This window comes from Chiloscyllium plagiosum, chromosome 1 (genome assembly GCF_004010195.1).
Source record: "Chiloscyllium plagiosum isolate BGI_BamShark_2017 chromosome 1, ASM401019v2, whole genome shotgun sequence".
Lineage (NCBI taxonomy): Eukaryota > Metazoa > Chordata > Chondrichthyes > Orectolobiformes > Hemiscylliidae > Chiloscyllium > Chiloscyllium plagiosum.
The window spans coordinates 74,547,517-74,571,288 of NC_057710.1; the positions used below are offsets into that span (position 1 = coordinate 74,547,517).

General features: G+C 39.8%; 1 protein-coding gene and 1 pseudogene across 1 annotated transcript in view; one reads left to right on the forward strand and one right to left on the reverse strand.

The window, feature by feature from the left end:
* The window catches only part of dimt1l (DIM1 dimethyladenosine transferase 1-like (S. cerevisiae)), a 30,302-nt gene extending 10,012 nt beyond the window's left edge, over window positions 1-20,290 (reverse strand). The window contains exons 1-7 of the mRNA XM_043689417.1: window positions 19,556-20,290; window positions 14,194-14,267; window positions 13,152-13,238; window positions 11,138-11,199; window positions 10,916-11,009; window positions 4,380-4,429; window positions 3,744-3,867 (exon numbers count right to left, since the gene is read on the reverse strand). Of these exons, the coding sequence (XP_043545352.1) occupies window positions 3,744-3,867; window positions 4,380-4,429; window positions 10,916-11,009; window positions 11,138-11,199; window positions 13,152-13,238; window positions 14,194-14,267; window positions 19,556-19,619 (555 nt within the window). The 5' untranslated portion in view covers window positions 19,620-20,290. The remainder of the gene's footprint in view (window positions 1-3,743; window positions 3,868-4,379; window positions 4,430-10,915; window positions 11,010-11,137; window positions 11,200-13,151; window positions 13,239-14,193; window positions 14,268-19,555) is intronic.
* LOC122553545 lies at window positions 17,325-17,711 on the forward strand (annotated as a pseudogene).
* Window positions 20,291-23,772: the final 3,482 nt, after the last annotated feature.

The window sequence follows — 23,772 nt, forward strand, 5'->3', positions numbered from 1 at the left end:
CAAATGTGGAATAGGGTGCTCAGTTTCTCTTCCTGCCTTTCCGATACACCCTTTTTGAGAGTGTAGTATGAAACCTTCTTGTCCCCTTGTCGGGCTCCTGGAAGACTTCTGTATACTCTGCTTCTTTAGCAAGCTGAGTCTTCCAATATCAGAGGTGCAGAATGCCAGACCTGACAACAACCTGAACATTTACACCTTTTCCTTTCTCATTGTTAAGAAATTACTACAACAGGACATTAGATTAGATTAGATTACAGTGTGGAAATAGGCCTTTCAGCCCAACAAGTCCACACCGACCTGCCGAAGCGAAACCCACCCATACCCCTACATTTACCCCTTACCTAACACTACGGGCAATTTAGTATGGCCAATTCACCTGACCCTGCACATCTTTGGACTGTGGGAGGAAACCGGAGCACCCGGAGGAAACCCACGCAGACACGGGGAGAACGTGCAAACTCCACACAGTCAGTCGCCTAAGGCGGGAATTGAACCCGGGTCTCTGGCGCTGTGAGGCAGCAGTGCTAACCACTGCGCCACCGTGCCGCCCACTTTTTTTCTGAAGCCATGCTTTGAATTATTTATTATGAGCACAGTTGTGCTACATCTGAACCTGTAATACCAATATAACAAAGTTTTTTTAAGAAGTACAGAATTGGATTCTTCCTTATGGTTTTGTCATTCATCACAACCTTAAAAAAAGGAATTTAATGTTAGCGCCAATATTTATTAGATGGTTATTTAAATTATAATGTAAACATGGTAATGGTTCGGCACACACCCCCTTGGTGATTAACAGAGCAGACAACAGTGGGTGAACATGATAAATTCAATGGTTCCACTCATACAAAACAGCAGAATAAGTTCAAATGAAGTCAAACCACCAGGATCAAGAACTCATTTTCACTTAGTGACATTTTCAGCTTCATCGATACCAGGCTGTTCAGTTTGTGCACTTTAATCTTTCCAGCATTATTTCAAAACAGTTCCACCTTGTTATTCTGCCTGGATAACATGCTTTTTTTTAAATGAACACTTTATCACAGGGGTAGTTGCTTTTTTTTGGTCGTGTGTGCTGCATTTTTCCTTGTGGGGATTGATTAAGGCAAACATGACGTTCCACCAGACAGATGTGATGCCAAGTAGGAGGGCAGGATTATTTCTTGGTGGTTCATGGTTACTCACAAAACTCCCAGTATGCTCTGAATATTTTACAGCACTGACTGATTTGTATTTATACAGAAATATCTTACAATAATTGAATATAACTTTTGATGTTCACATTCAATGACCAAACAGTCCAATGTCAGAAGGAACACATAGAACATGTATTTTTCTTTTCCCAAAATGAATTCATACACAGAGAACAGTTTTATTCATTTTAGTAGTGAGTGCATGCATCTTTGCGGATTAAAGTTTTAATAATAAAAACTTGTGTTTACTAAAATCACCTGGTTGATGGAATATTTTTATTCTAATGTCTAATACAGAGGAAGCACATGTTTAGCCACATCAGAAACTGCGTGAAACAAATTCAATTTAAGGTGTGTCCAACGGAATAGCCAGACTAGAAAGAATCAGTGTACTCTTCCCCCGCTGAGTTTTAACAGTAAGGTAGAGGAAGAAAGATTGCAGCTATTTCTGGCTGGTAGGCCATTGGGCTCTTTCAGCGACAACCCTGGAAACTTTTGCACCATTTCCCTCATCATCTACTATCCACTTTCATGTACCCTTGCCAATTTTTTTTTAAAAATATGCCAACCTGAACTGTGTAGTGTTTCCTATTTGATACAGGTTTCATATAACTTTTCTACTCTAAATTCTATCCTTGTAGAAATAAATCCTTGCCAAACTACAGCACAACTTTTACTGCCTGGTGTGTTTGTATTTGGAGATACATTTACTCCACCTAGACTTGTATTGTCCAAGTAGCAAGTGACCTCCCTATTGTTCCCACTAAAACGTGTTCTTACCTTCATCCGAATTTAACTTGATTTGCATTTTACTTACCCAATCTGCAAGTTTATTAAGTTCATCCTGTAATTTGTTGTTGTCCTTTTCAATATTGACAGTCTTCACCAATTTGGTTCATCCGCAAAAAGTTATTATAATAAATTGTGGACAATGACCTTAAAAATTCCATAAGACATAGGAACAAACAAGGCATTCAGCCCATTGAGTCTGTTCTATCACTAAGATCATGGCTGATTTCGTAATCAGCAATTCTGCTTTCCTGCCTTTCCCCATAACCCTGGATTCTACTACTGATTTAAAAAATCTGTCTATCTCAGCCTTTAAGATATATATTGTCCCAGCTCTGCGGCTGTCTTTGGTAAAGATTGCCATAGATTCACCACCCTCAGAAGAAATTACTCATCTTGGTCTTAAATGGATGATCCGTTACTGAGATTATGTAGTCTTCCATTAGATTAGATTAGATTACTTACAATGTGGAAACAGGCCCTTCGGCCCAACAAGTCCACACCGCCCTGCTGAAGCAGCAACCCACCCATACATTTACCCCTTACCTAACACTACGGACAATTTAGCATGGCCAATTCACCTGGAATTGAACCCGGGTCTCTGACGCTGTGAGGCAGCAGTGCTAACCACTGTGCCACCGTGCCGCCCATAGTCTTGTTGCAGACTGTCTCACAAGGGACAAACAGCCTTTGAGCATTCATTCTGTCAAGTCCCTAAGAATCTTGTATGTTTCAACAAGATTGCCTCTCATTCTTCTGAACAAGTACAAGTCCAACTTAATCTCTCATAAAACAGTTCTTTCACTTCCTGAATCAATCTACTGGACCATCTCCAAATGACAGTATATCCTTCCCTAGATAAGGGGATCAATATTATTCACAGTATTCCAGGTGGGATTTAACTATAAACAAAAACAGAAATTACTGGAAAAACTCAGCTGGTCTGGCACCATTTGTGGAGAGAAAGCAAAGCTAGCACTGTGTGTCCACATACTCTTCTTCAGAAGAGAATTTTTCCAGCAATTTGTTTTTATGATTTCCATCATCTGCAGTTCTTTTGCTTTTTTTTTGAGGTTTAACTGGCGCCTTGTATAGCTTTAAATTAGATCTCCATACTTTTATACTCCACTCCCTTGGAAATAAAGGCCAACATTCCTTTTGCCTTCTCAGGTAATAACCTATTAAAACACAGAATATTTCAATCACAGAATCCCTACAATTGACCAATTTAATTTTTGGATGCTTTTTTTTGGAGATTTATGCATGAGGACTCCCAAATTCCTGTGTTGTAGCTTTCTCCCAACTTACTCCATCTAACTAATATTCAACTCTTTCACTCTTCCTGCCAAAGTGCATACGCTCATACTTTGCCACATTATATTCCATCTGCCCAGTTGCTTAACCTATGTTCCTTTGAAAATTGTGTCATCTGCACCACAAGCTTTGCTACCTACTTGGGTTGTACGCAAACTTAGTACAGTACATTCACTTCTGCCATTCTGAACAATTATCTTTACCCAAATTCTTCACTTTGTCTCAAAGTTAACTTAGAATTCTCACTGATCTCTATTGAATTATGAAATAGAATGGATTCTATCAGATTTTAACCTCTCACTAGTTCAGGGATTCAGAAATTCAATTGTAGGACTGTCACTCTGGAATCAAAACTTAAGTGCTTCCTGGTCTTTGGGCTCTATACATGGTCCATGCTCCTATTCAAAAGCCTATAACACATTTTATTAAGAAAATTCTGAATTCTACCTTCATCAGGTGATCTACACGTGCCAATAACTGCGTATTGATTGAGAGCCTGCAGTATAGTTTATCCCCTGGCTTTGCAACAAGCCGAAGAGCAAATTCTTGTTGGAACATCAACACTGCACATCTGTGAGGAAAAATGCAATAGTAGAGGCTGAAGTACAGAACACAGAATAAAGCTAGTATTCTTTTCAATGCTCTCTTTTGCAATTAAAGATGTGCTAACTCCCTCCCACCCCTCTCAGACCTTGGATACTAACAATAATGGTACATTTGAAACTCATTCACTACACTGATGAAGAATGTATAACAGCAATGCATGTCAAATCTTAATTTGAATAGCTGACAGCAGAAATCCTTAGCTTAGGATAGGTTGGGAGAAAAAACATTGATTAAGTTCATACACTAATCTTCTCAACTTGCCATAGTTCTCCTTTTATACTGCCTGCCTTCTTAGCTTCTCTTCATAACTTATTTCATGACCATTATCTTTACAGTGAAAAAGTTTTGCCCAACTTTGCTCCATATTTCCCTATTATTTACAAATAAAATATATATTTCAACAACATAGCATCAGAGAAGTAGACAGATTTTTCATTTTGCAAAATAGCTGGTTGTTCAACTTTCAGGCAAGCTTACCTGAAGAATGGTCTGTGCAGCAGGAGTTTAAAAACAAATGGAGATGAGATCTGCAATAACATTACAAGAATTCAAATTACATCTTTTCACATACAATAGCATGAATAAAAACTGCCCTGCAAGGAATAGTGCATTACATGTATAAGTCAGTCAGTCAGTCAGTCAGTCAGTCAGTCAGTCAGTCAATCTAAAAACAAATCCCCTACTTCACTGAAAAACATTCAGATTGGTATAGTTCCACATCTGCACAAGTATGTCTCCAGGAACGCTTGGGTTTCTGTTACTTCATTTTTGAATTTGCAAATACATTAGTTTTCAGCTACGTGCTAAGATTTCACCTAAATATGGTATTCTGTCCTTTGTAGAAAGTCTAGCTAGAAGCTATCCCAGCTGCTCATATAAATTACAAAACAGAATGGTGAGGGGATGGCCTAGTGATATTATCAGTAGACTATTAATCTAGGAACTCAGTTAATGGTCTGGGGATCTGGGTTTGAAATCCACCATGGCAGATGGTGGGACTTGAGTTCAATAAAAATACTGGGAATTAAGAATATTGGCAAAAACCCATCTGGTTCACTCATGTCCTTCAACACCATCCTCACCTGGTCTGGCCTCCATGTGACTCCAGAATCATAATAATATGGTTGACTGTCAATTGCCCTCAACTAGCTTAGCAAGCTGCTCAGTTGTAATAACCACTATGAAATTGCAACAAAGAAATGACATTGGGTGGACCACCTGGCACTGAACCAAACACTTGAAACGACAAAGGCAAAAACAGCCCTGCTGACTTTACTAGCACCTGGGAGCTGGTACCAAAATTGAGAGAGCTGTCTCACAGACTAGTCAAGCAACAGCTTGACCGCCAGTATCATGGAATCATACTCTACAGAAAATGTCCCAGACACTACCAACCCACCAGCAGGACAGACCCAGCCAAGGTAGTGGCACAGTGGTATACAGTCAGGAAGGGGTTGCTCTGAGAGTCCTCAACATTGATTGTGGATTTCATAGGAGTCTCCTGGCATCAGGTTAAACATGGGCAAGGAAACCTCCTGCTCATTATCACATACCAGGTTCTTCTCCATATTGAACAGTACTTGGAGGAAGCACTGAGGGAGGCAGAAAATGTACACTGTGCAGGTGATTTCAGTGTTCTCCAAGAGTGGCTTGGCAGTAGCACTAATGATTCAGCTGCTCAGGTCCTAAAGCACATAGCTGCTAGACTGGGTCTGCAGCAGTTGCTGAGGGAACCAGCAAGAGAGAAAAACGTACTTGACCTCAACCATATCAATCTGCATCTATCCCTGACAATCGCAGTAAGTTGCCAATGCACAGTACTTATAGAGACAAAGTCCCGCCTCGCAGAGAGAATAATCTCCGTCACACTGTGTGACACTATCACCATGCTAAGTAGGACAGTCCAAATAGAAGAAGAAAATCAAGACGGGGGGGGGGGGTGGGCATCACAAGGTGCCGTGGGCCAACTGCACAAGCAGAATGTACTCCAACATAATCGTAACCTGATGGCCTGGAATATCCCCCACTCAACCATTATTATAAAGCATGGTTAACCCTGGTTCAGTGAAGATTGCTAGACGGTATTCTAGAAGCAGCACAAGGTTTACTTAAAACAGTGAGGTGTCAATCTGGTGACACTACCAAACAGGACTTCTTGCATGTCAAATAGCAACAAGTGACAGAGCTAAGCGATCCCATAACTAATAGATTATATCTAAGCTCTACAGTCCTGTCACATCCAGGGGTGAATGGTGGTGAACAACTCACTAGAAGAGAAAGCTCCACAAATTTCCCCATCCTCAATGGTGGAGGAGCCCAACACATCATAGCTGAAACACGTGCAGTAATGTTTAGATAGAATTGCCGAGGGGATGATCCACCACGCAACAAACTAGGGGAGGGTTTGAGAAGGAGAATCCTTTGTGGCAACCTCAGCAGGCATAGGAATTGAACCCACACTACTGGTATCACTGCACTGTAAACCAGCTGTTCAGCCAACTGAGCAAAGTAATCCCAAATTCAAGTCTAGTACACACAGTCTCCACAATATATTGTTCTAAGTATTCCAAAAACAAGGAACAAGGTGAAATAAAGCCAATTATGGAGTATGCTTTGAAAGCTGAGTGATGTCAAAATGATAATGTTAACTCAAACTGAAATGTATATAGCATTCCGACAAGGTAGATGATCTAAAGAGATACATGAGAATAATCTAATTGGTATAAAAAGGGATGGAATCAATATATTAGCAATGGGGAACCTTAGATTATTGGAAAAGTGGTCACAGGCCAGCTTTCACTGAGTAGCACAAGCTGGCCAACAGCTTCCCATCATTGAATAGCAAAACATGGCTGCCCTCAACTATAGCTAACAATGTTTTTCCTTGGTCAACTAAAATCATAATTTAACAACAATAACATTTTCAAGATAAAAATATTTGAACAATAGAACAGTTGTAGCTGGTACATGTATTTGAAGAACATTCTATAAGCCATAAATAAAACAACAGCAACTGGAGATCAGAATTAACCATACTGGACATTTGATTCAACTCTGTAAACATTTAATAATGATTTCTAGAATAATCAATAATTATGAAATAAATTTGTTTATAAAAGTATTCAAAGCAGACACAAATAGTTAATGCCAGCCTTCATGGCCATGTGCCTTTTTTGTGCTGTATGCAGTATCAGTATTATACAAATAAAGGGCACATTTTTTAGTCTATAGCCATAACTCAGACTCTCATTGAAAGATGTGAGATCTAATAATTGCTTTGAAGAAAGAAACAGCAAGGACAGCAGACACTGGGTGAACTTATTTGTAGGCTACCAAATATTATAATAGCTTAGGTCATGGTACACATCTGGGGAGGAGAGAAATATTTGGCAGGGTAAGTTATCATTAGTGATTTCAGTTTCCCCATGCAGAAGCAATTGAGCTGTGGAGGATGACTTTCTGCAGTTTCACATGGATGGTTCTTTCACAGCAGTATGTTGAGGAGCCAACTAGAGGGCATATTATTTTAGATCTAGTGTTATGAATTGAAAAGGGCTAATTAATAATCTTGTTGGAAAAGAACATTAGGGATGAGTGACCACAATGATAGAATTTTACATTATGTTTAAAAGTGAGGTATTTAATTAGGAAGTAGTGCTAAATTTTAATAAAGGGAAATTATGAAAGCATCATGCACAAGTTAGTTAAGATGGATTTAGAAATACATTAAAATGCATCTCTGTACATAAGTTCTTCAAGGATTCTCCGTTGCCTATAACAATAACATACAACAATACAATCCTTCAAGAAGTAAAACCTCAAAGATCAGTCAACCATGGAGACCATTCCAACAATGCATATCTCATTTTCCTGACTGGAACCCATTTCTTCCATACTAGTCTTTGAACCACCATTCATTTTGCTCATCTGATTTGCCCTAAGCCAATTTGAACATGGCTGAAATAATAAGACAAGGATCACAATGTCTGAAGTTCTGCTTCTTAATTTGGCACCTAGCACATACTAAGTAGAATCTCCTTTGTGCTGTCTATGTCAATGGTACCTACATGACCACTTATTCCTTCTCTCCCACTACAACTTCGTCTCTAGCCCCGAAAAAGAAATCCCAAACCTTGACAAGGAGGCGATAGATCCACCTGGACTGTCAGTTTTCATTGCAAAGAGTGGTGTCAATTCCTCTATTCTCACCACGACTACCACTACCATCCCTTTTGCTCCCCTCCACGAGAGTGGCTTCCTGTATCATTTTGCTATGGTTGCTAGTTCAAGTACCTTGCAGTCCCTAATCTAACTCAAACAAGCTGAAAGAACCTGAAACCTATTGGACAATTGCAAAGGCGGAGGCTCTTGCACTCCTGATCTCTGGGTTCCTTTAACTGACCCACTTGTAGCCACACCTCTTAGCAAATGATTTGATCAGAGTCTGATGTGACTACCTTCAAGTACATGGAATCCAGGTAGTTCAGAAAACAGTTCAAACTCAAAAAGCTGCTCAAACTTTAAACACTTACCATAGATGTAGTTGCCCTGAATAAAACTGGCATTCAGGACCTCCCACATGCTGCATCTGTGACACATAACCTGCCCTGCCACTCAATGTGTTCTAATTAGCTACGTAATTATTTTATTCAATTATATTTACTTTTTGTTTTCTTCACATTTTACAGACGATGCTACCTAGCTTTAGGTGCTCCTTTTGCCCGCCTCTCTAGATGTTGCTGACTGTCTCTGGGTGTTCCTTTAACCTGCACTTTTCAGTAATGCACATTGTCTTCATGTGCTCCTTTTCCCTGCATTTCTAGATGATGCTGACTGCCACTGGTTTCTCCTTTTGCCACATAGTGGTACTACTTTCAGAATTCTTCTTTTGAGGAGCCTGACCACTCCTCCTTGCTGGATGCCATTGCCTCTGTGGTTTACGTGGTGGGGCTGTGCTTCCTGACTGGCTGAGAGTCTTCAGCCTTTATCCCTCTGCCTGACATACATAGTGCCAGTCGTGACTGGGCTTGCTGGCTTTCTTTCCCATCTTTCCCTTTGGTGGTGGTTAGGGTAATAGGGTTGCTAAGGTAATCATGGCTTGCAGCTAGCAGAGATATGTGAAGAAGTTGAGGATGGAGGGTAGGGTTTGGTAGCTATTCTGAAATGTTTAGCTGGCTATGAGCCACACAGTCTGCTGTGGGGCCCTGCTGTGTCATGGAGGGAGAGGTCTTCCACTGAGCTGCAGTCATGGTTGGCACCCCGCAGGATGGCTCCGTCATATTCAGGTGGGTCCCAGGAATAGTGTTAGAATCTCAGAGACTGTTGTTGGGTGGCAGCTGCAGTGGACAATCTGGACCCCGGTCGGTGACAGCTCCTTTATAAAAATCTTGGATAGAGGTGTCAGATGGAAAAGGTAACAAATTGAAAATCTGGGAGCAGTTTCACATCTGAGGGGGAAAAGTTTCAAAAAAATGGCATCAATTGGGTAAGAGCTGAAAATGTGTTGCTGGAAAAGCGCAGCAGGTCAGGCAGCATCCAAGGAACGGGAGAATCGACGTTTCGGGCATAAGCCCTTCTTCAGCCCTTCCTCATCAATTGGGTAAGGCAAGGTACTGCAGTAGATAACATTAAAACAAATCTTGCAATGCTCACTGGGATCTCCAACCTAATAACTTAATGTTAAAGATAAACAATGATAAAAAGGGGTGACATTAAGCATGCACTTCCTAAAATCAAATTAGGTAAATATAGTGAACAGAAGTGATTCCAGAACAGGATCCAATGGAATGTGACTAACCATTTCCAACAACTTTAAAATGCTCTTGATCTGTAGCAAATGGTCTTCCCTCCTCTAACTGACCTTTAATCCATTTATTACTCCCCCAGTTCCATTTATATTTGTATTTACTAAATGACAAATTGAGAGATAGCTTAGCACAATTTTGTGAAAGATTGTTCCTTCATCCATTGCAGTTCTGCCATCCATCGCATTTGTCATCTCAAAAAGACAACCCTCTTGACTGACATATTGGCTATTTGTGATTATTTTCGTTTTAATAGGAATTTCATACTTTAATTTTTGGTTAAAAAATATTTCCTGCAATGGATCGTAAATTAAGTGGCCTCTAAAGTACTCACGAATCATTCCTGATGAAGGGCTTATGCCCGAAACATTGATTCTCCTGCTCCTTGGATGTTGCTCAAGTGGCTATGCTTTTCGAGCGCCACACTCTTCAACTCTAATTACTCAGGTTAATGCTGTTCCCTTTTTTTTGTGAATGGTTATTACATTGGCCAATTTCTAGTTCATCTTCTGTCTCAAGAAATTGATATGTACTTTTCAGAGTACTTTCCACACATCATTAGGATCCTTGGCCCAAAGAAGAATGTTAAGTTGAAGATTTGAACTTGGGGTTCATTCAGGAATCCAATATCTAGATAGCTTTTTTGCTGGAAATTGTTGCAACTCAAAAGGAAAAAAAAACTACTGCAGAACTAATATTAAGACCGTAGGCAATCAGGTTAATGGAAAGTGAAATATTTGTGAAATTAACAACTGAATATCAGAAACAAAACCAGAACTTTTTGGATAGAGTCAGCTGGCTGGGCAGCACCTGTGGAGAGAAACGAGTGTTAAACACTGAGTCTAGTGACCTTTCTTCAGAACTTTGGGTTTTTTTGTTAAGTGAATATTTATCTTTTCTACATAAATCTAAAGTCTAGTCGGCAAGTTAATAGACCAAGACTTCCACTAAACCTCTGTGCTAAAATGTGGCTGGGATGGAGTAGCAGGAAAAAGAATCAAAACTATAAACCAATTCTCATCTTTACAATGAAATTAGAATTCCCATGCTACTCAAATTGTGAACGGATAGCTTTTTGTACATAGTTCCAGGAGGAAACCTCCTCATGTTTACCCTAACTGCAGTGAAATGTATGCCTATCCCAACAGTCTCCCTGAACTTTAACACAAGCACCTTGCATGTAGGAAATTAAAGTGATTATAAAATTACCTGATATGGCAAGTTTGCTACGCATGCATCAAAAAAGGGCAAGTCTGTCTTCAGCACATCTCCAACCATAATTTGAAGTTTATTTGCTGTAGGTCTGAAGAAAACGCATAGAAAAAACAAAGACTAAAGTTTTCCAACAGCAGAAAAGTAATAATTACAGAATTTCAGACCATTTGGCTTAAACTGGAGTAAGTCTCCAACCTACAGTTAAATGTTACTTACGTTCCCTGAACTCTCTTCTGTAATTCAGCAACGAGTCTGGTATCAAGTTCACAAGCAATTACCTGTCGACAATATAGAAAGCAATCCTATATTACTGTTTGTGGTACTCTGAAAACTACAAAATATCACCCCTGCACACCTAGAGAAGTTTAATAAGCATGTAAGATTGGTGTGCGCAGGAGAACAGGAGAAGCAGACCAGGAGTGTAGGCAATTTGGCCCTTCAAATTGTCACAGGAGATGGGCATCGACTATCATTTGTTGCTCATTCTTAATTGCCATTTTAGGTGACTGGCCTGCCAGGATCATTTCAGAAAGCAGTTAAGAGTCAACAATATTGTTGTGGGGCTGAAGTCACACGTAGGTCAGACTTAGCAAGGATGGCAGATTTCCTCACCTAAAAGGACATCAGTGAACACGTGGAGTCTTTACAACTATCTTGGTAATGTACATAAAATTTCACTATTTGCCACAGTGGGATTCAAATCTATGTACCATAGGATTACCAGTTCATTGGTAAGATCATTATGCCACCACCTCCTTATTAGATTTCAGTGATCTAGCCTCTGCAGCTGAAGTATAGAATTCCAGATGTTCATTGCCCATTTGTGGAAAAAAAATTCTCCCACCTCGGCTTTAAATGAGCAGTTCCTTATTCTATAAGGATATCCTCGAGTTTGAGACTCATCCACTAGTGAAAAATATCTTCTCAACACCTACCCTGTCATGCCCTCTCAGAATCTCAGCAGCACAAAGACTGAAGTTCAATTATCTCTTGGTAGTATAGAATTTGGATCGGGCTGACAAAAGAGACCAAAAGCTTTTCATCTTTCACTCATCAGGACAAATGAAAGAATGGCAAATATCAAGCAATCACAACAATTTACACTGCAGGAGAAAAAGATGCCTGTTGTCTGGCAAGCTGACTCGTTAAAACTAACAAAAAACATGCAACTGAAAAGTAGCCAAGTTTAAAAAAGAACTTCCTTTAGACATCAACATTTAGTGTTCCCACCTCGAACAGCGAATATTGCAGCAAGCAGTGTAATATGCAAATTGTAGCTTTTCAGCACAATAGTCCATTTGACTCAAGAGAAGTAGGCCAGAGGAATTTATACTCTTTCAATTTAGGGCCATTAAGTATAAATAACACATGCAAAGATACTAACTGTTTAACCTCATGAAATCAGTTACGAGGCAGATTGTAATGCCAAATTGTGGGGGCTATCATGATGTGCAGTGGTAGTGTCCCTACCCCTGAACCAAGAAACCCGGGTTTGAGTCCCACCTGCTCCAGAAGTGTGTAACAACATCTCTGAATAGGTTCATTAGAAAGATGCTAAATAAAAACAATTTTTAAAAAAAATACCTAATTGTAAAAGGTCCTTGTGATATTGCCCCTACAGGTCATTCTGCTATAATGCGCGTTTTGTCACCCCGAATTAGCTATAACGTGACTGATGAATTGTGGACATTGGTTGGATAATGCAAACTTTCTACTGAACAGGTACAGCAATTTTCTATTAGCGATTTTCTACAGTGACATTTTCTATAGCAGCTTTGTACACACAAGGTTGCAGAGGAACACAACTGTCACATTATAGCAGAACAGCCTGTACTGTGAGCCAGGAGGCCCCGGTTCAAGTCCTACCTGCCTCGGGGTGTATCCTAACATTTCTGAACACATTGGTTAAAAATGAATTGTAAGGCTCTAGTTGTGCTGCATTAGTTTCCCTTCCACTGGATCAGAAGGTCTGGATTGAGTCCCAGCAATGTATCACAACATATCTGAACAATCAGAGTAATGAGAAATGCCTAATTGTTGGAAAAACTTTAAAAATGGCCTTCTTGATGTTTGAGGTTTCTGAGTCGGCCCAATAATTCTCAATGATAAAAACTTTTACTCATCTTAAATATTGTTTCATTAAACTTTGGTTTTAAAATATCTATAAAAATGTAATTATTTGTTAATTTGCTTACAAGATCATTTGTTTGTAATTTAAAGTGGCAAGTACCTTTTTAGCCTTTTCCAGAAGTTTCACAGTCATGTTTCCAGTACCAGGTCCAACTTCCAATATGACATCTGTTGGTCTAATAGCAGCCTTGAGGTAAAAATTAGAAATATTCCTTACTTCTGTGTTTAAATATAAAACTGATACATATTTTGTGCAACTTGACTTTGTGCTTTCATATTCAATTTTAAAATATCAGACTGTCCATATATTCTAGAGAATTTCAGCTTCCCAGGACTGACCAAATGAATACTTTAACTGACAACTTTAGAAGGAAAATATTACCACAAAAATACTCAAATGTCAGGAGATTGGAAAGTCTGGACGCTGTTAAATTTGCCAGTCTCAGATGTTATAAGAATAGTGTATGAGAAGTAAAAAAAAATACTTTATTGCATAAGAGTGTACTTCTGACATTCATGGAACATTTGCTGTTTCTTCATAAATTTATAGCTGATCCAGCAATGTTTAGCACTAATAATATGGTATTCAAAATGAAAAACTGCCCCATTTCAAATTAGAAGAAAAATACAGCAATACATTGCATTATAAATACACCTATGCATTAATGAGGTTTGAGTCAATTTGTAGCTCCAGTTGAGGTTCTGGATGTAGGTTTGCTCGCTGAGCTGGAAGGTTCGTTTACAGACGTTTCATAACCCGTGGGCCATACCACCAGTGCTTCATCCGGAGGCTCAATGATGATGTTACCTAGTATGGTGACGAAACGTTTGAAAACAAGCCTTCCAGCTCAGTGAGCAAACCTACATCCACACCTATGTTTATTACTAATAAGATAGATAAGGTATTGAAATATCCTTGTCACAGCTGAATTGGATTTTCATATTCAAAATTTGAATACACCCAATTTATAGAGTCATAGAGGTGTACAGCATGGAAACAGACCTTTCGGTCCAACCTGTCTATGCCATTTGTAGCATCCTTTCCCTTTTTAAATATAGCTAGTAGTTCAAAATTATAGAAATTATAGCTAAATTATGAATGATAGCACTGGTTGACAACAACATAATGCATTCTACTGTACCTTTTCAATGATGCTATTCACAATCAAAGGATTCTTCAGAACGTGCTGACCAATTCCAGTGTTGAACATTATACCTAGACCAAAACAAAACAGTGCTAAAACAGAACTTAAAATACAGAAAATTTAAAATACTTTTAAGATCATGTTTCTAGCACATGGAAGTGTAAGGTAACGCTACAGATTGGCAACAATTCTGTTGTGAAGTATTTTCAACTTGATCCTTCTCATTGATTTGCTCTCTCCCAACTAAAATCTGATTATATCAAATCTTTTGGAAAAATCATTGAGGCAATGTTACTTTAGTTTGCCTCCTAGACATAATTCACAAGGTACTGGCAATGTAACTGTTAGTCTTTTGGGTACTGAGAAAATCAGATTGGTTATAGCACAGGAGGGACCCATTTGTCACCAACCACAGAGCAATTCAGCCAGCTCACTCTCTGCTCTTTCCCCAATATAAAATTTCTAATCAACCTCTTTGGAGATGTTATTGCACACCGCTGGAGTAGGTAGGACTGGAAGCTAGGTATTCTGGCCTATGGGGAGGGATACTGTCAATGTGCCATAAAAGCACCTCAGCCCATTCAAAGAAGTCATTTTACACCAGTGGAGCAGGTGGGACTTGAATCTGGGCATCCGAGCTCAAAAGTAGACACTACCACTGTACCACAAGAGCTCCTCAGGTTTTTCTCCCCAAAACCCTGCAAGTCAGCAAACGTTTTGTTGATTGGCACCTATGGAATCAGGAGTGTAATCGGTTGATCAAATAACAGTTCCATGTAACCACTATAAAAACACACTAAGTAGTAGAAATAAAATTCAGGGGTATACACATCACTATTATATACTTTATTTACAACATAAATCACTTGAATAATACTTATTAGCAGACAACCTTCTTAATTGCACTCTCAACCGACTATTCAGACATTGCGACAATACATTAAGCTTCTAGTATTTCAGGTTTTTTTTGCTGGTTTATTGAGTGCCGATTAAAACAAAATTTGCTGTACAAAGTTTAGGTGTACATAATTCCCTTTTGAAAGTCACAATGGAATCTGCCTCTACTACACTTAAGTGATAAATTCCAGATCCTAAACATTTTAAGCATAAAATGTTGTTTTCTTGTGTTGCTTTTGCTTGTTTTTTTACACCATTAACCTCAAATCTGGTTTTTGATCATTCCACCAAAGGGAAGATTCTCTTCATCTGTTCTCTCTACATTCCTCACAATTTTGGTTATTTGAGTGTTACGTCTTCAATCTTTCGAAGGAGAACAACTCCAGTTTCTCCAAACTATCCTCATTATTGAAGACCCTCAAACTTGGAACCTTAAATATTTTCTGCACTCTTCGTAAAACCTTCAGATCCTTCTTAAAGTGCAGTGCCCACACATGGATACAATAACCCGTTTAAATCATAAAGATTAGTAATGAAGTTCTTGTTTTTTAAATTCCGTGTGTCAGATTAACAAAAGTCCAGCATTCTTAATACTTTTATATTGCCTTTCATTTTAAAAAACGTCCTCAGTACAATTATTTCTGGGTCATTAACGTATCAAGAATGTTGACAGTGGTGCTGATTTCAGATTGAGCATTTACAGTATTTTGCTTTTGTTATAGGCCTCGTACTGCCACCTGGAAAATCTCATTGCATTCAATCCACCATTCCAAGAAACAACTCTATGTTGCCATTTAGTTCCATGGGCCTCAACTTTGTTGGCAAACCTACATTATTAAAATGCTTCTTTAAAAACAGGTGACACTGTTTAAGTCTCAACATGACAAAGTAAGAGATAAAACCAGCGTTATTCTCCGTTTTCTTGTACATGAAATGCAAACATTTTCTGAATCAAGTTAGATATACATTTTCCCAGACTTTCTACAAATCTCATGTCGAGGATATTGGGACCTTTTGCTCAACTCCTCCTGCCCCCACAGCTCTCAGAGATACTTGTGCTTCTCTAATTTTGGCTTCTTCTGAATTTTCAATTATAACTGTTTCAGCAATGGTGGCAATGTCTTCTGTTTCCTAGGCTCAAGGTTTGGACCCCACTTTCTTACTTTACAATACTCAAAGAAAGAAAGCCAATCTGGAGGCAGAGTAATTTGTATGCCTATATAAGGGATAAAGATGCTATTGAAATCATAGCAAAATAGGAAATAGTCACAGAACTGGATGGTTAAAATTGATAAAGAGAAGATATTAAAAGAAAACAGCTGTACTTAAAAAGTTGATAAGTTGCCTGGCTCGGACCAATCACCTGAGGGTACTCAGAAATGCAAGAGGGGAAAATCGAAGAGGTTTAAATATTGGGCTACTAACAACAGTACTCGTGATTTCTAAATGTCCCTTCCACTCTTGTTCAAAAAAAGGACACAAGCACAAGCCAGTAACTACAGATTAGTCAGTTTAACTCCTATGGTGATGGGGGCAGTTTTCAGAAATGCTAACTCAGAACAAAATTAAGTGACTTGGACAATTATGATTCAAGGAAAGCCACCACAGGTCTGTTGTGGGGAAAACTGTGTTCAGATAACTGATTTTTTTAAAATAAAAAGATAACGCAAAGATAGAAAAATAATATGTTTATTGCAATGTACATGGTCTTCCCGAAAGACATTTGATAAATAGGCTCGTCAGCAAAATGGAAGCTTATGGAATAAACTAAGCAGAGGTAGCATGGATACATAGTTAGATGAATAACAGGAAAGAGTGTAGTGAAAGAGTCATTTTTTGTTCTGGAGGAAAGTATATTGAGGTGTTTCCTTGTTGTACATTAATGAACTACATTTGGTTGTTCAGTACACAATTAAAAAAGTTGCAGGCAACACAAAATTTGAAAAACTACAAGAAGAGTCATTGACATCAAGATTTTTGGCTGGATTTTCAATAACAAAGCGGGTAATGTGAATCACGAAATGCACAGCCAGCAAATCAAAAATGGGATTGGTCAGAAACAAGGGTACAATTTGAACGTCCAGCAGCTGCTCATTTTTAAGATTCCCAGGCCTGATCCACAAAAAAGCAGTGACACATGAAATTCATTGTAGAGAACTGCTTTATTTTGATATGAAGGAGATGGGGCAACAGTTGAAAATAAAGGGTCAAACTTTAAATAGATTGCAGGGATGCAGGGACCTGGGTGCACATCGCCATACACCATTGAAGGTAGTGTGACAGATGACAAGATAGCCAACGTACCAAATACTTGGAGAATGTACTGCAAGAAATGCTGCAAGTACCAGCCACATAAGGTTACCCAAAACAAGGAAAGGAAAGGAATCCTTGTATGCACAGGGTAAGAGGCATTATGACGGGAAGCAGAGTGATTCAGGTGACAGACAAAGATTATACTTTGAAAAAAGGTGAAGACCATAAAGAAGAGTTTGCCGAGACTGGAATGTGCGGAGCCTAACTGTCAACTGAGAATGCTGGCCATCAAGAAATGCAAGCTGGCAGGAGACAAGAGGAAGGGACAAGTCAGCCAGTTCCAAGGTGTGTTCTTTGAAATATAAATTTGCAATAAAAACATTGATATTGGACTTTATAACTAAGGTCAGAGGAAAACAGAGGAAAAGAATATCAAAAAATATCAAATCTTTATAAAACGTTAGTTTTGCTCAGCATCTAACTCTGAACTCCACTGTTTAGGAATAGTATACTGTAAAGACAGAGAGGAGTTTAGAAAAATTCATAGGACTAGCTCCAGGTTCCAGTATGTGGATAAAATTGAGAAATTCCTAATGTTTGACCAGAAAGGTTGAGATATTCAATAAAGATACTCAAAGTCAATAGACAATAGACAATGGGTGCAGGAGTAGGCCATTCTTCCCTGCAAGCCAGCACCACCATTCATTATGATCATGGCCAATCATCCTCAATCAGTATCCTGTTCCTGCCTTATCCCCAGAACCCTCGATTCCACTCTCCTTAAAGAGCTCTATCCAACTCTTTCTTGAAAATATCCAGAGACTTGGCCTCCACAGCCTTCTGAGGCAGAGGATTCCATACACCACTCTCTAGGTGAAGAAGTTTCTTCTCAACCCTGTTCTAAAGTGGCCTACCCCTTATTTTTAAATTGTGTCCTCTGGTTCGGGACTTACCCGTCAGCGGAAATATGCTTCCTGCCTCCAGAGTGTCCAATCCTTTAATAATCTTATACGTCTCAATCAGATCCCCTCTCAGCCTTCTAAACTCAAGGTTTACAAGCCCAGTCGCTCCAATCTTTCAGCGTAAGATAGTCCCGCCATTCCAGGAATTGACCTTGTGAACCTACGCTGCACTCCCTCAATAGCCAGAATGTCTTTCCTCAAATTTGGAGACCAAAACTGCACACAATATTCCAGGTGCGATCTCACCAGGGCCCTGTACAGCTGCAGAAGGACCTCTTTGCTTCTATATTCAATTCCTCTTGTTATGATGGCCAGCATGCTATTAGCCTTCTTCACTACCTGCTGTCCCTGCATGCTTACCTTCATTGACTGGTGTACAAGAACACCCAGATCTCTTTGTACTGCCCCTTTACCGAACTGGACTCCATTTAGGTAGTAATCTGCCTTCCTGTTCTTACCACCAAAATAGATAACCATACATTTATCCACATTAAACTGCATCTGCCATGCATCTGACCACTCACCTAGCCTGTCCAGGTCACCCTGTATTCTCCTAACATCCTCCTCACATTTCACCCTGCTACCCAGCTTTGTGTCATCAGTAAATTTGCTAATATTACTTTTAGTACCTTCATCTATATCATTAATGTACATTGTAAAAAGCTGCAGTCCCAGCACTGATCCCTGCGGTAGCCCACTAGCCTGCCATTCCGAAAGGGAGCCGTTTATCACTACTTCTTGTTTCCTGTCAGCCAACCAATTTTCAATCCATGTCAGTATTTTGCCCTTAATACCATGTGCCCTAATTTTGCTCACTAACCTCCTATGTGGGACTTTATCAAAGGCTTTCTGAAAGTCCAGGTATACTGAGAGGGTCTCAAGAGAAAGTGTTACTCCTGGCAGGCAAATAGATCGTTGACGAGAGCAGATTTAAGGCAATCAGCAAAAGCAATAATAGAGACATAAGGAAATTATTTTTAAAAAATACAGCGGGTAATTAGAACCTGGAATTTCATTTCCTGGGAGTGTAGCGGAAACGTTAAGAAAAAAATCTGAACAGTTATCTGGAAAGGAAGAATAAAGATAAAGATAATCTCAATGTAAAACAGAGTGAGTCGTGTTATCCTTCGTCCGTGCTATCATAATTCTGTGATGTTAACACTTCCCCACTGTGTTCCAGCCGCTTGATCCAACCCATCAGCAGAATCTAACATTAACACTGAGTGAGAGAGAGAACCAGACCTCACCTTGACTGTGCCCTGGGGTCTCTCGGCATCTCCCATGTTTCCTCCCGAGTTTAACTTTGGGCATTCTCCGCACAGATGAGACGCTCTCCAACTTTAAACTTTAAAAAAAAAACCCAACGGCCGCTCTCAGCACGTGCCCCTTCAACCCGTCCACAACGCAACAGCGCCTGGGGCTGGGAGCTTCACAGCTCAGAACTGTACGGTCTCAATTCAAACACCAATGGTAGAGTATCCTACCATCAGTCATCACTAACTGCAATTACTGTGAGAAAATCTGCCACGCACAACTTGGTAATGAATTTGCAGGCAGCTCCCGAAGTTCGCTGCCAGAACGATTTGGTCGCATAGTATGACGATTATTGAATAAAGAGGAAAGACAAGAGCAGACCCATCTGTTGAGACTGCTCGCTCTACCACCATCTGTAGGAGAGATAGAGACATAGTCTCAAAAGCTTCTGAAGCAAATTCTTTCACATATTTTCTTATCAACTTTTTCAGAGGTGGGACTTGAACCCGGGCTTTCTAGTTAAGACGTAGAGACGTTATCGCTGCACCACAAAAGATCTCCTAAAATAGATTCTTAGACATTAATCATATTGGTCATAGCTGATTCTGATGCACGTGTGATGTACACTTTGCTAATATTCTTGGCCTTCCGCACTTTAATTCTGCAGTCTGAAACAAAAAGAGAAGTGCTGGAGAAACTCGGAAAGTCTGACAGCATCTGCAGAGAGAAAGCAGAGTTAACACTTTAAGTCCAATGTCCATTCTTCACAACTAATATCATCTGTGGAGCATCCTCCTTCAGTGACTTGTTTAATTGTCCATGATGACTGGGTGTGGCAGCACTGCAGAGCTTAGACCAGATTGGTTAGCTGTAGCATTGCTTGGCTATATCTATAACTTTGGTTCTCGGATGCTGCCTGAACTGCTGTGTTCTTCCAGCACCACTAATCCAGAATCTGATTTCGAGCATCTGCAGTCATTGTTTTTACCTATGTCTATAACTTGCTGCTTTTGCTCTTTGACACAAATAGTCCCAGGTTGTACCTTCACCAGACTGAGGCATCACTTTTGGGTATTCCTGGTGCTGTCCGAGCATGCCCTCTTGCACTGTCCATTGAACCAGGTTTTATCTCCTAACTTTATAGTCATGGTAAGGTATATGTCAGGCCACAAGGTTGCAGATTATGTTTGAGTACAGTTGTACTGCTGCTGATGACTCAAAGTCCCTCATGGATGCCCAGTCTTGAGTTGCTAGATATTTCAAAGTCTATTCTATTCAGATGACAGTACAACACAACACAATGGAGGGTACACTCATTATGAAGGTGGGACTTCATCTCCACAAGGATACTGTCACAGTCTGATGCATCTGCAGCAGCCAGTTTAGTGAAGATGAGGTCAACTATATTTTTCCATCTTATTGGTTTGCTCACCTCCTACCACAGTCTAGCAGCTTTAGCACTTAACCAACTCTGTCAGTAATAGTGTTGCCAAGCCAAACTTGGTGATGGACATTGAAGTTCCCACAGCAGAGTACATTCTGCACCCTTGCTACCCTCAGTATTTTCTCTAGGTTGATGATAACATGGAGGGGACAATATGTGATAATCAGTCGGAAATTTGCATGTCCATGTTTGCTGATGCCTTGAAATTTCATTGGGTTCAGAGTCAATGTTGAGGACTTCTATGGCAACTTCCTCACAACTGAATGTCACTATCCTGCCCACTGTACTGGGTTTGTCCTGCTGGTGGGGCAGGAGAAGGTGGTGATAATATTGTCTGGGAGATTGCCTATGCAAGGTTTGTTCACAGGATTTGGAATCATATTGCCCATTCCTAATTGCCCAGAGGGCAGTTAAGAGTCAACTATATTGCTGAGGATCTGGAGCCAAGTTAAGGATGGCAGTTTCCTTTCCAAAAGGATATGGTGAACAAGATAGGTTTTTTCCGACAATCAACAATGGTTTCATTAAACGCTTAATTACAAATTTTTATTGAATTTAAATTTAAATCTGGGTTCCCAGAACATTATCTCGGTCTCTGGATTATGTCCAGCGATAATACCAATAGGCTTCATTGATGGCATGACCACGTCTCTCTTCCACTTTTGGCACTATCCTTTTGCAAGAGCAGCTAGGGGCGAAATTAAAAGGAACCTCATAGATACGAATTTCTGGATCATTACATGAGCCACAAGCAAATAGGTATAGGCTACATAAAGTTTAAAAAAAGGCTCAAAAATTGGTATTGGAGAGATAGATTTTGATTCTGTGAGCACTGGCACCAACACTGGGAAAAGTGGAAGCTGTCAGGTGTGATGCCTATCATTTGAACTATGTTGGGTTCACTGATCTAACAAGTCATAGCTAATGTGGAAAAGAGAACTTTAAACTAGATTGTGAGAATGATGGATCAAGTTTGGGAAGATTCCATAAATTAAATAGAGAAGGTAAGGCAAAAGCAATGTGGAAAATTGTAATCACAAAGCGTTTGGTATGCTTTCCTTTATTGGTCAGGGTATTGAGTGCAGGGGTTGGGAGGTCATGTTGCGGCTGTACAGGACATTGGTTAGGCCACTGTTGGAATATTGCGTGCAATTCTGGTCTCCCTCCTATTGGAAAGATGTTGTGCAATATGAAAGTGTTCAGAAAAGATTTACAAGGATGTTGCCAGGGTTGGAGGATTTGAGTTATAGGAAGAGACAGAACAGGCTGGGGCTGTTTTCCGTGAAGCTAAGGAGGCTGAGGGGTGACCTTATAGAGGTTTACAAAATTATGAAGGGCAAGGATAGGATAAATAGACAAAGTCTTTTCCCTGAGGTCGGGGAGTCCAGAACTATAGGGCGTAGGTTTAGGGTGAGAGGGGAAAGATATAAAAGAGACGTAAGGGGCAATTTTTTCACACAGAGGGTGGTATGTGTATGGAATGAGCTGCCAGAAGAAGTGCTGGAGGCTGGTACAATTGCAACATTTGAAAGGCATTTGGATGGGTATATGAATAGGAAGGGTTTGGAGGGATATGGGCCGGTTGCTGGCAGGTGGGACTAGGTTGGGTTGGGATATCTGGTTGGCATGGACGGATTGGACCGAAGGGTCTGTTTCCATGCTGTACATCTCTATGACTCTATGACTGTATGACACATAGGGACAGAGTTTATTAATCTAAAAGTACAATAGGAAATAGAGCTAGAGATTTTAAAAGTAGTAAACAAAAAACACATGAAAGCTCTGTATTTGAATGTGCATGGCAATTGCAATAAAACAGATGAATTGACAATACAAATAGTATGATCTGATAACCATTATAGAGACATGACTACAAAATGTAGCCATGTGGACCATGACATTTGGCCGATTTCCCTCCTCGAGAAGGATGACCTGTGTCCATTCTGTAACATCATTAGCCCTGATCCCAGAGAAGCAACACACCATGTTGAATCATGTTTAATGCTACAGAAATGTATATCTGATCCTTTGACTATGGAGTCTCGTATCACTATTGTCCTTCCATTCTTCTTCTTTTTCCATCATGCAACATGCAATACCCCCAATCGACCATCCCCTAGTAGAGCTGAGGTGCTCACGATGGCATCAATTTGGCTTTGGCTATACTTCCCGATGTAATAATTGACCTCACTAGCTTCAAAAAGAATTGTGATTAGCAAGCAGGAAAGACTCAGAGGATCCCTGAATACCTACCTTGTTGTCTGAGACTGTGTGTTGGTCACCTATTCACTCTGCTTGTAAGTTTCTAACCTGCAGTGTAACCTACTCCCTCCACATGGCTATCTGCATGGATGTCTGCCTTGAGGATATACAACTTAGACTCCATTCACTGCTCAAATTCTGAAACCTGGAGTTCAAACTTGTGCAGCCGGTGATACTTCCTGCAGATGTGTTTGGCGGGGATATACGTATCTCCACAACTTTGCACATTCTGCAGGACATACACTCATCTTCGCTCAGCTGACCTGGTGTTCAATAACTCTAAAACAATTTGTTACTCTTAGAATAAGTATAAAATTACTATAAAAATTTATAAAGTTAACACAAGTGGATGAAATTCGAGTTACTAATTTTTCTTCATTTTAGTTTATTATTTTACTTGACTTTCCTTTTGGTAGTATTCCTTACTTAAATTCCAGCAGCTACTTCTTCATTACAAATATTTTCTAATTTTTTCCTACTTCAACTCCCAAATTGGTAGCTTCT